This window comes from Garra rufa, chromosome 10 (assembly GCF_049309525.1).
Source record: "Garra rufa chromosome 10, GarRuf1.0, whole genome shotgun sequence".
Classification (NCBI taxonomy): domain Eukaryota; kingdom Metazoa; phylum Chordata; class Actinopteri; order Cypriniformes; family Cyprinidae; genus Garra; species Garra rufa.
In genome coordinates this window covers 1,836,369-1,849,850 of record NC_133370.1, presented here as the reverse complement: position 1 = coordinate 1,849,850, position 13,482 = coordinate 1,836,369, and the positions used below count along the sequence as shown (strand labels likewise).

At 32.8% G+C, this 13,482-nt stretch overlaps 1 protein-coding gene across 1 annotated transcript in view; it reads right to left on the bottom strand.

Annotated features, from left to right (window-relative positions):
* The window catches only part of LOC141343736 (uncharacterized), a 37,824-nt gene extending 24,342 nt beyond the window's left edge, over positions 1-13,482 (bottom strand). Inside the window, exons 1-8 of the mRNA XM_073848370.1 lie at positions 13,164-13,482; positions 11,352-11,454; positions 9,973-10,117; positions 6,134-6,216; positions 4,906-5,013; positions 1,519-1,637; positions 1,236-1,401; positions 828-925 (exon numbers count right to left, since the gene is read on the bottom strand). Of these exons, the coding sequence (XP_073704471.1) occupies positions 828-925; positions 1,236-1,401; positions 1,519-1,637; positions 4,906-5,013; positions 6,134-6,216; positions 9,973-10,117; positions 11,352-11,454; positions 13,164-13,251 (910 nt within the window). The 5' untranslated portion in view covers positions 13,252-13,482. The remainder of the gene's footprint in view (positions 1-827; positions 926-1,235; positions 1,402-1,518; positions 1,638-4,905; positions 5,014-6,133; positions 6,217-9,972; positions 10,118-11,351; positions 11,455-13,163) is intronic.

Below are 13,482 nucleotides of genomic sequence, written 5' to 3'. Positions count from 1 at the left end.
TATCAAGGCTGCATTTATTTGATCAAAAATAATGAGAACAAAAAACAGTAATATTTCTAAATGTTATTACAATATAAAGTAATGGTTTTTATTTTAATATACTTTAAAATATAATTTATTTCTGTGATGCAAAGCTTAATTTTCATCAGCTGTTACTCCAGTCTTAAGTGTCACATGATCCTTCAGAAATCATTCTAATATGCTGATTTATTATTAGAATTATCAATGTTGGAAACAGTTGTGCTGCCAAATATTTTTTTCAGGATTCTTTGATGAATAACAAGATAAAAAGAATATAAATATTTTCTAACAATGTAAATCTATGCTATTGCTTTTTATTAATTTAACACATCCTTGGTGAATAAAAGTATGAATTCCTTTCAAAAAAATAAAGAATAGGATTTACTGACCCCGAACTTTTGAACAGTAGTGTATATTGTTAGAAAACCTTTCTATTTTAAATAAATGCTGTTCTTTTTAACCTTTTATTGATCAAAGAATCCAGAAAAAAGGTTTATCACAGGTTCCAAAAAAAATTAAGCAGCACAACTGTTTCCAGCACAGATATAAATTACATTTTAATGTAAATTAATATAGAAAAACATTGTTTTACATTGTTATAATATTAATTTTATTTATGTATTTTTGATCCATTGAACACAGCCTTGATGAGCATAAGAAACTTCTTTAAATAACATTAAAAATCTTACTGATGCCAACCTTTCGAGTGGTAGTGTATCTGTTGACTTCAGTCATGCAAAAATTAATTTTGCATTTCCAGAATGCTCTATAATTCAGGTATTTGATGTACAGAGAGATGCTCTCACCTTTAGGACAGTATTTGTTCTTCTTGCGCGGATCTTGAAGTCTCCCGCCCAAATTAAAGATGGATCTCCACTTCCTTCCTTTGAGGGAGCCCTTCCTCCTGAACACAACAGAGACAGTCACGATCAGTCAAGCAGTGGGATAAAATAAAATAAATATAAATAAATAAATAAATAATACACAAATAAATTAAAAATAAAAATAAAATAAAATAAATTTTATTTTATTTATGTAGATAAATAAAATTATTAGGAATTTTTAGTTTTTTAATTTATTTCATAAAGAATCAGTTGCAGTTTGTAGGCGCTGTCATCTTTGTTCACCATGTCTTTTAAATGCAGTGTAATATTTCACCATCACTACTTCATTGGATGGTTATTGAGATGCACTTTGCGTGTGTTCAGTCTTACTTGTCAGTGCCGTCAATAATAGCGTGGTACGACCGCATGGCCGGAGGTCCGTCTCCAGGACTGAGGTTTCCTGGACAATGTAACGGAAAAGACTTAAAGAAAGGATCGTCCGAACCAGACAGTATTTGGGGAGACGGAAGGGACTTCCGGCGCTCCACGGTCAATCCTGCATCAATAAAAATCAATATTTTACATCTGAGAAAGCTGGAACACATAATACTGAAGATCATACTATCATACAATACTGAAAAGCAGGTTTATGAAATAGATTAAAACGAAATACCAGTTCCAGGGAAAAGCTCCGCCACGTGAGTGAGAACAAACTCCACAACGATGGACTGAACCCGAACCTCCATGAACGCCGCGGTGCCGTTAAATCCGGTCGACTCGATGTCCTTCGATCTGTAGATAATTATTCACTGATTTACAAACGGTGTTAATGATACATGCAATGCAAAAGTAACTTTTTCCAAGTAACTAGTAAAGTAATGCATTACTTTTTAATTGACAAGAAGTTACTTTTTCAAATAAGTAATGCCAATTTTTTCCCTGTTTATTAATTAATGTGAAAGGAAATAGTGAGTAAGATGTTACTTTAGTTCTAGAATAAATGTGAACATGCATTAATTCATCTCACTCACTAAAAAAAAGATACAGTGTTCTTCAAAATGAATAAAAACAGTGAAATTCAATGCAAACCTGCAATAATTAAATATGTTAAATAATACAAATATCCTTTATGTATTTAATCCTACCTAGTCTTTGCTGCCGACCTTCGATGATCAAATTCATCCATACTAATAAGCGAAAATGATTCAAGATAATCTAACATTTGTTTTCCTTTTTTTTTTTTATTGCTGAAGAGTTGACGTTTTATCTTCTGCGGTCTGCTGTACAGTCGTCAATTTACTTTTCTCTAAGCCTGAGGCTTTTGGTGTGAAAAGGCTTTTACATTTGACAAAAATAGAACTTTTTATATTAAAAACAAGCAAGCCCTGCCCAGATTTAAAAAGTAACGCAAAAGTAACGTAACGCATTACTTTCCATAAAAAGTAACTAAGTAACGTAATTAGTTACACTTTTAGGGAGTAACTCAATATTGTAATGCATTACTTTTAAAAGTAACTTTCCCCAACACTGGTAATAATATTACTTTTTCCAAGTAGCTAGTGAAGTAACACATTACTTTTTAATTGACAAGAAAATATCTGAGTTACTTTTTCAAATCAGTAACGCAAGTTACTTTTCCCCCCGATTAACGTTGAGAGAAATTGTGAGTAAGATGTTACTTTAGTTCTAGAATAAATGTGAACATGCATTAATTCATCTCACTCACTAAAAAAAAGATACAGTATTACTCAAAATAAATAAAAACAGTGAAATTCAACACAAACCTGCAATAATTAAATGTTAAATAATACAAATATCCTTTATGTGTTTAATCCTTTTTTATGAACCGATGTCTTTGCTGCTGACCTTCGATGATCCAATTCATCCATACTAATAAGAAAAAATGACTCAAGATAATCAAACATTTGTTTTCCTTGTTTTATTCTTCTGCACATTTACTTTTCTCTAAGTCTGAGGCTTTTGGTGTGAACAGGCTTTTACATTTGCCAAAAACAGAACTTTTTAAATGAAAAACAAACAAGCAAGCCCTGCCCAGATTTAAAAAGTAACGTAACGCATCACTTTCCATAAAAAGTAACTAAGTAATGTAATTAGTTACTTTTTTAGGGAGTAACTTAATATTATAATGCATTAATTTTAAAGTAACTTTCCCCAACACTGATTACGAATAACAAAAATGCTAGAGAATCACACTTGCAATCAATGCCTATGTAACACACAGTGGTGTAAAAAGTTTTGAGAAACATGACTTTGAAGTTATACTGAGAAAAAAAAAAATCTTTCTCTTCCTTGTCTTGTTTTCCAGTACAAACATCTAAAAAATTCTTAAATCAAGATGCATTTACTTGTGAACTAATAACTTAAGATATTAACCCATTTAATCCCATCGGTCACAATTGTGACCGTAAAAAAGGATTTTATTTTAAAAACTCTAAACACTTTATTGACTGATGTTTAAGTGCACTTTCTGCAAATATAGAAAAAATAAAGGGTCTCAATAAAACGTGCAGTTTCACATGATTAGTGCAAATTGTCACATGACCAGAGCAGTTTATTTCCTTTTTGCACCGATCATGGTTCATCAACGCTCCAAAACATAAGGCTAGTAAAGTATGTTAACAAAGATATGACAAAGATTTTTGGTACAAAACTTAATTTGATTAGTAATATGCACTGCTAAAAACTTTACTTGGATAACTTTAAAGGCGATTTTCTCAATTTTCTCAATATTTTGACATTTTTGCACCCTCAGATTTTAGGACAAGATTATCAATTTTTCTTTTATGCCAACAATCATTAGGATATTAAATAAAGATTATGTTCCATGAACATATTTTGTATTTTTCCTACTGTAAATATATCAAAACTTAGTTTGATTAGTAATATGCATTGCTAAAAAAAAGATTTTAAGACAATATTATCTAATTTTTGTTTTTTATGCCCAAAATCATTAGAATATTAAGCAAAGATCATGTTCCATGAATATAATGTAATGTTTTCTACTGTAAATATATCAAAATTAAAAATCAGATTAAAACAAGAAAAAAATGGGTTAATAGGGTCAGGAAAAAAACAAATAAAATAAATAGAAATCTTGTTTTTCCGTTGAATTAAGTAGATTTTTGTCCACATATTTTTCAGATAACCAAATATTATTTTAAGTGTAAACGTTTAAGTATAAATTTGGTTGATTTTTCAGAAAACAAGTGTTTTAATAGATATTTAATATCTAATTAATTGTCATTTTCCTTCTCAAGTAAATGTATCTTGATTTAACGATGTTTAGATATTTGCATTGGAAAACAAGACATGAAAGTAAAAAACACCCACAGTCAAGTGTACCTAAGTATTTAAAAGTAAAAAAAAAACTGTTTTCTCATGCTTTTTAATTTGACTTTTAAAAATAAGAGCCATTTTATTATTTATGTTGCAAAAATGTTGTAAAGAAACCTGTCAAAATCACTATTATGCCACTATTCTGATTATCTCGAACACAGATGTCAAACTGAAACCTGTTACCTGAATATTAGCAGCAGATGATTTTACTGTGGTTTGACATTTGTATATTGTATATTTCTGACTATTTTTAGACAGCGACGGTTAGTATAAAAACACATTGCTTCAGTTTAAAATCAGGGTCTGAAAGATTTAGCACACTCAAAAGTGAACATTCTTTCATGTAGTCACTTTAGGATCATTTAGTCACATTAGGATAAAGAAAAGATTTAAGTCAGATTATGTACTTTTAAGGCATGAAATTAATTAATTTTTAAGTATTTTATCTGAGTAAAAGTATTCAGGAATAGAACTCAAGTACCGATCCACAAAAATAATACATAAGTATAGTTGTGAAGTACTATTTCTCAAATACTTTCCTCCACTAATAAAATTCCCTAAAATAACCAAGTGTTTGTCAAATGCATAAACACAGTTTATAAAATAAGCATGTTCACACACACACACACACACACACACACACACACACGCACACACGCACGCACGCACGCACGCACACACACGCACGCACACACACGCACACCTGAGGAGGTTCGGTGCCCAGACAATGGCCAGGTTTCTGGCATGCATGTTGGTCTCAGAGGCAAATGTGGACATCTTGACCAGATGACGCATCAAATACTCCAAAGTCCTGGAAAGCAATGAAAATTTTAATGACCTTTGTATGTACTAAAATGTTTTATGCAATTTTTATGCACTAACATTTTTTATGCACTAAAAATGTTTCGCACTAAAAAAATATATGCACTAACATTTTTATGCAATTTTTCATGCACAAAAATTCTTTTGCACTAAAAATGTTTATGCAATTTTTATGCACTAAAAATCTAATGCACTAAACCTTTTTATGCACTAACATTTTTTATGCAATTAGTATGCAATTTTTATGCACAAAAAATGTTTATGCAGTTTTTATGCACTAAAATATTTTGCACTAAAAATGTTTATGCAATTTTTATGCAATAAAAATCTTATGCACAATTTTTTTATGCACTAACATTTATGCAATTTATATGCAATTGTTTTGCACTAAAATCTTATGCATTAAAATTTTTTAATGCAATTTTTATGCACAAAAAATCTTTTGTACTAAAAATGTTGATGAAAGTATGCACAAAAAATCTTTTGCACTAAAAATGTTTATGCAATTTTTATGCACTAAAATGTAATGCACTATCTCATGCATTAAATTTTTTATGTACTAAAAATCTTATGCACTAAATTTTTTTTATGCATTTTTATGCACTAAAAATCTTTTGCACTAAAAATGTTTATGCAATTTTTATGTAAAAAAATATTTTGCACAAAAATTCTTATGCAATTAGTATGCAATTTTTATGCACTAAAATCTTATGCATTAAAATTTTTATGCACTAAATATCTTATTCACCAAAAATGTTTTTATGCAATTTTTATGCACTAAAATCTTATGCACTAACATTTTTATGCAATTAGCATGCAATTAGCATGCACTAAAATCTTATGCATTAAAATTTTTTTGCACTAAATATCTTATTCACTAAAATGTTTTTATGCAATTTTATGCACTAAAATGTTATGCATTAAAATTTTTATGCACAGAAAATTTTACGAAATTTTTATGCACAAAAAATCCTATGCGCTAAAAATTTTTCATTGTGCTTTTTGTTTTTTTGGCTTTTCAGCTATAGAAAATGACTACGTAAAACAATGTGAGAGTGAATAAATAATTTTTATCGTTTTTGATAAACTGTTCATGTTGAGGTGTTCACCTGTGGTGAGGGGTTGGTAAATCCTTCAGGACCTCTTTAATCTTCACCAGCCGCTCATCCTCCAACTGAATCGCCACTGCGTCCTGCACAGAGAGGAAAGAGAAGACTATAATTGCAAAATACACAGTTTGATTAATTGCATTGTCTTATATCCCATCAAATATCTATTGTATATCATATATGTGACCCTGAACCACAAAACCAGTCATAAATAGCAATAGCTAAAAATACATTGTATGGGTCAAAATGATCGATTTTTCTTTTATGCCGAAAATCATTAGGATATAAGTAAAGATCATATTCCATGAACATATTTTGTAATTTTCTTCTGTAAATATATCAAAACTTAATTTGATTAGTAATATGCATTGCTAAAAACTTAATTTAGACAAATTTAAAGGCGTTTTTCTCAATATTTAGATTTTTTTGCACCATCAGATTTCAGATTTTCAGCCAAGATTATCTATTCTTCTTTTATGCCCAAAATCATTAGTATATTAAGTAAAGATCATATTCCATTAACATATTTTGTAATTTTCTTCTGTAAATATATCAAAACTTAATTTAATTAGTAATATGCAGTGGTAAAAACTTATGCACTAAAATCTTATGCACTAACATTTTTATGCAATTAGCATGCAATTAGCATGCACTAAAATCTTATGCATTAAAATTTTTTTGCACTAAATATCTTATTCACTAAAATGTTTTATGCAATTTTATGCCGATTATATATATGGGTATATATGCCCATATATGCCCATATATATGCCCATATATGCCGATTATCCCGATTCTCCCTGGTAGTGACTCAGCAGCTGAGCAACAACGACTAGCCACTTCACCTGCCCTCTCTTCCCTCACAGCTCACCTGGATGGCCCTGCTTGTACTTCATCCTCTGACCCCTCGGCTGATAGTCATCACCTGGGAAGTACTGGTTTTCAACCTCCAGTGATTACATTTACTATTGAGCAGGTGAGAAGACAGCTGCAGAGACTTTACATAGGCAAAGCTGCAGGCCCTGATGGTGTTAGTCCCAGGGTCCTGAAAGTCTGTGCCCCCCAGCTGAGTGGAGTACTTCATCACGTCTTCAACATGAGCCTGAGTCTTCAGAGAGTCCCCGTCATGTGGAAGACATCGTGCCTCATTCCTGTTCCAAAGATACCACGTCCCAGCGACTTGAAGGATTATAGGCCCGTGGCTTTGACGTCACACATTATGAAGACTCTGGAAAGACTCATTCTGGAACAGCTCCGGCCTATGGTCCAACCACTTCTGGATCCCCTCCAGTTCGCCTACCAACCCCGTTTAGGAGTGGAGGACGCTGTCATCTTCCTGCTGAACAGAGTCTACACCCATCTGGATAAGCCGGTAAGCACTGTGAGAATCATGTTTTTTGATTTTTCAAGTGCTTTTGATACCATCAGGCCGGCCTTGTTGGCAGAGAAGCTGACAACGATACAGGTGGACGCCCCATTGGTGTCCTGGATGGTGGACTACCTGACTGGCAGACCACAGTATGTATGCCTACAGAGCTGTATGTCAGGCAGACTGATCAGTAACACTGGGGCGCCACAGGGGATCGTCCTCTCTCCCTTCCTCTTCTCTCTCTACACCACAGATTTTAACTACCGCACAGAGTCCTGCCACCTCCAGAAATTTTCTGATGACTCTGCAGTGGTTGGATGTATTACTGGTGGCGATGAGAGGGAGTACAGGGCTGTGGTGGATAACTTTGTCACCTGGAGCGAGAGCAACCACTTACTGCTTAATGTGGCAAAGACAAAGGAACTGGTGGTGGATCTGAGGAGGACAAAGGCTTTAGTGACCCCTATAAGCATCAAAGGGGTCAGTGTGGAGGTGGTGGAGGAGTACAAATACCTGGGAGTGTACTTGGACCACAAATTGGATTGGTGCAAAAACGTGGACACTGTGTACCGGAAGGGTCAGAGTCGCCTCTACTTTTTGAGGCAGCTGAGGTCCTTCAACATCTGCAGGACGATGCTGAGGATGTTTTATGAGTCTGTGGTGGCCAGCGCCTTCATGTATGCTGTTGTCTGCTGGGGCAGCAGTCTGAGAGTGAGGGATATCAACAGACTTAATAGGATCATTAGGAAGGCCGGCCATGTCGTGGGAGAGGAATTAGACTCTCTGACAGTGGTATCTGAGAGGAGGATGTTGTCCAAAATAAAGACTATATTGGACTTTCCCTCTCACCCACTCCACACTGTGCTGACCAGCTATAGGAGCTCGTTCAGCAACAGATTCCGACTCCCACGATGCACCACTGAGAGACACAGGAAGTCATTCCTGCCTGTCTCGATTAAACTACTGAACTCTGAATTATAATAGTCAATTTGTTACTGCACATTCACTTTGGTACATTGATGTCATTCTCTTTACTATGAAGGTTTTTATACAAATAGTAAATATGTTTTCTTTTAGATACTTTTTAGATATAACTCAGGGATTTAAATGCAACCTTGGTATTTGATATTTATTATAAAATTAATTTTATTGAGACTTCTTAATCGTCTGTAACGAAACAAGAATTTCCCTTCGGGGATTAATAAAGGAATTTCTGATTCTGATTCTGATTAATTTAGACAAATTTAAAGGCGTTTTTCTCAATATTTAGATTTTTTTGCACCATCAGATTTCAGATTTTCAGCCAAGATTATCTATTCTTCTTTTATGCCCAAAATCATTAGTATATTAAGTAAAGATCATATTCCATGAACATATTTTGTAATTTTCTTCTGTAAATATATCAAAACTTAATTTGATTAGTAATATGCATTGCTAAAAACTTCATTTAGACAAATTTAAAGGCGATTTTCTCAATATTTAGATTTTTTTGCTCCATCAGATTTTAAGCCAAGATTATCTATTTTTCTTTTATGCCCAAAATCATTAGTATATTAAGTAAAGATCATATTCCATGAACATATTTTGTAATTTTCTTCTGTAAATATATCAAAACTTAATTTGATTAGTAATATGCATTGGTAAAAACTTAATTTAGACAAATTTAAAGTGGATTTTCTCAATATTTAGATTTTTTTGCACCCTCAGATTCCAGATTTTAAAACAAGATTATCATTTTTTATGCCCAAAATCATTAGGATATTAAGTAAAGATCATATTCCATGAACATATTTTGTAATTTTCTTCTGTAAATATATCAAAACTTAATTTGATTAGTAATATGCATTGGTAAAAACTTAATTTAGACAAATTTAAAGGCGATTTTCTCAATATTAAGATTTTTTTGCACCATCAGATTTTAAGCCAAGATTATCTATTTTTCTTTTATGCCCAAAATCATTAGTATATTAAGTAAAGATCATGTTCCATGAACATATTTTGCAATGTTCCTACTGTAAATATATCAAAACTTAATTTTTGATTAGTAATATGCATTGCTAATAACTTCATTTGGACAACTACAAAGGTGATTTTCTCAGTATTTAGGTGTTTTGCACCCTCAGATTCCAGATGTTAAAATAGTTGTATCTCAGCCAAATATTGTCCTATCCTCACAAACCATACATCAATGGAAAACAGCTCATTTATTCAGCTTTCAGATGATGCATAAATCTCAATTTCAAAAAATTGAAAAATTATGACTGGTTTTGTGATCCAGACTCAGAGTCACATATATGAATACAGGCATTACATATTTTGTGTGCATCTCATCTGATATCATTGAATATTGTTGTTAAATTTGGAGAACAAAATGCATGTTGATCAGCATCGACCTCATTTATTTGCAGACTTCAACAACACATTTTTACATGATGCATTGATGAGCAAAGAGGAAGAGATGCAGACTCACAGCGAAGCGGTCGTACAGCTCATATGTGAGCAGAGGGTTGGGCAGCTCTCTGAAATACGCCTTACACAGAGAGCTGACGCAGTGAATGTCCTGCAGATACAAGTCCTTATACAAGTCAGGATTTCCTTCATTGTCGAACTCACTCCTGCACACACACAAAAATACACACAAACACAGCTTCAAAAATAACCTCATGCTCTAAGTATATTATAGATATACACATAAAACACAGAATATACAATATAATAAATATAGTAAACTATCAAGAAATAATATATGTGAATTTAAAAAATCTATATAGAATATAAAAGGGGAAAAAAGAGAGCAGAAACATTTATAAAAAATTCAAAAACTGCAATCAATAGTTGTTTATAATCTTCACAGTGTGCAATTATTTCTTTTCTTTTAATAACTTACTATAATAATATTATTTATACTAAAATATATTGTTAATAGTTTGTATTGGTATTTTGAATTTATTATTTTTTTGAGTTTTCATTTTAATTTTAGTTCAAGTTTTAGTAATTTTTTGTGTTTATGTTTTTTATTTTCATTTTGGTAACACTTTACAATTAGGTTCATTAGCTAACTACTTTAGTTAATATGAAGTAAGAACGAACAATACTTCTACAGCACTTATTAATTAATGTTATTTCAACATTTACTAATGCATTATTCAAATCAAAAGTTGTTTTTGTTAACATTAGTTAATGCAGTGTGAACTAACATGAACAATAATGAATGACTGTATTTTTATTAAATAACATTAACAAAGATGAATAAATAGATTAAAAAATGTATTGTTCATTGTTCATTCATGTTAGTTAATACATGAACTAATTGTAACAAATGACACCTTACTGTAAAGTGTTACCGATTAATAATTACTGTTGCAAATGTATTGGGCTTCTTCATTAATATTTGTTAAAACATTTAGCTAATGTCAACTAATTGAACATATTGTAAAGCATTACCATTATGTCTATATATTTTTTCAGTTTTAGTTCTAGTCGTTTTAGCACTTAAAGTTAATGTTCATGAGAAATTCAACTACAGCTGAAACAAATTACGCTTTTTTTGTGTATTTTATTTTATTTCAGTCGTTTATTTGGTATGATTTTAGTTTTAATTAACGCATTAAGCTTTAAATAATGCATTACACCAAAAATATTTAAATTATTATATTTATGCATGCATCTGCAAAAAATTAATTACAAAATATGAAAAAAAATATTATAAAATGTAAGGGTATTATCATTTATTAAGGGGATTATTTTAATGATTTTGGTCCTTCAGGTTAAACAATTGAAAGTGTTGCCATGAAGTAAAATATAAAAACACTGTTCTGTTTTAGTTCTCATTATTCGCGTTTCACAAACCTCAGTTTCTGTGTGTTGGACGACACTCCAGACAGTCTGTAGATCCCGTCCACAATCCCATGTTTCTCGATGAACTCACTACAGCTGCGTAACACCTGAGGAACTGCACACATAAGAAAGACAGATTTTAAAGGTGCCATAGAATGCATTGATACAATATTTTAAATTGTTCTCTGATATCTGCATAGAAGAGGACAAAAATTCTCCAGAAACGGTTTTACAGTCCATTTACAACCCTAGGATTTGTCCCTAGAATGAAATGCTCTGTTATTGCCTTATTTGGAACATTCCTGAATAATAATGAGGAGCTCTGCTCTGATTGGCTGTCTCACAGAGCTGCTCATTTCAGTAGCTCGCACATGGAGAAAAATATATATTTAATCACTTAGCTCGAGCTCGAGCTTTTCTTTTTTAATTTGTTGTCATTTTTTTCTGTTTGCATGTGTTTTCTTAAATTGCAGCGCGTTGAGCTCGCTATTAATATGCGGGGCAATGAAACTGCTGTTTTGAATGCACGACAACTTCTCTTTTGAGATTTGTGATCGCATCGCATGTGCTCTGTGTAACGTTATACCACAGCGGCAGTACTTTCCACACATTTGACAAGTTTAGATGCTTGTTATGCTCTGTTTATGTGGTAAGTGAAATCTTATGTGTTGCAATGTAACAGGCTACCGCTAACAAGAAGCTAACCGTGTCCCTTTAGTGGCTCGCCTTATTTTATTAGAATGCCTTTTTTGTTTTCCTTGCACTTACAGTGCCTTGCAAAAGTATTCATACCCCTTCTTTTTTTTCCACATTTTGTTTTGTTGCAGCATTATGTTAGACTGCTTTAAATGAGTTTTCCCCCACATCAGTTTACACGCCATACACCATAATAATGACAAAGCAAAAACCAGATTTGCAAATTTATTAAAAATCAAACACTGAAATAAGTAGATTGCATAAGCATTCATACCCTTAACTCAGTCCATAGTTGAAGCAGCTTTACAGCCTCAAGTGTTTTTGGGTCTGATGTGAGCATCTTTGCACATCTGCATTTGGCAATTATCTGCCATTCTTTGCCTCACCTTTTCACCTCTCCATCTCTGTCAGCTTGGACATTTTCTAGAGTCCTAGTTGTTCCAATGGTCTTCCATTATGGAGAATGCTTCTGTCAACTTTCAATGCAGCAGATTTGTTTCTGAACTCTTCTCTAGATCATCGCCTTAACGCAAGTCTGTCTCTGAGCTCTACAGGCAGTTATCTTGGTTTTTGCTCTGATCTGCATTTTCAGCTGTTAGACCTTTTCTGAGAGGTGTGTGTCTTTCTAAATCAGACTCATTCAAATGAATTTGCCACAGTTTAACTCCACTCCAAGTGTAGGAACATCTAGAAGCAATATGAATGCTCCTGAGATACATTTCCAGTGTCCCAGAAAAGGGTGTGAATACTTATGCAACGGGATCTTTTCAGTTTTTATTTCTAATGAATTTGCACAAATGTTAAAAAGCTATTTTTTGCTTTGCCATTATGAAGTAGGGAGTGTAGATTGATGTGGGGAAAAAAAGTAATTTAAAGCAGTTTAACATAATGCTGCAACAAAACGAAATGTGGAAAAACTAACTATTAATGATCATGGCCTATTTTTCAGTGGTCTTTTGCAAACACTAGATTTATATAAGGAGGAGGAAACGATGGTGTGTCATGTCCATGTACCGAACTGTTATTATTCAACTATGGCAAGGTAAATACAGTTTTCCATTCTATGGCACCTTTAATATGATAAAAGCAGAAAAAACTCATCAAAACTGTGTGTGTGAATGAACTCACTTTCCTGTGCGGTGGCATTCAGGTGCTCCAGCAAGTCGCATCCGAACACTTTATCCCGACTGCCCGCTTTTTTCCGGCCTCTCCTCATCTTGCTTCTCCTTCACCTCCTCTCTAACATCCAGGCCTTGTGTGTGTGTTTGTGAGCTGATTGAATGAGTGTTTGTGTGAATCGCTGAAGTTAAACCTCACATGACGGCTGCTGTAGAATATCTGATGCTCTTATATGAGTTTAATCCTGAATCTCATCCATGATATTCACTCATCAACTACATTGTGGAGCGCAGCTTGATGGAACGGACGCCTCATATCCAGAGATATG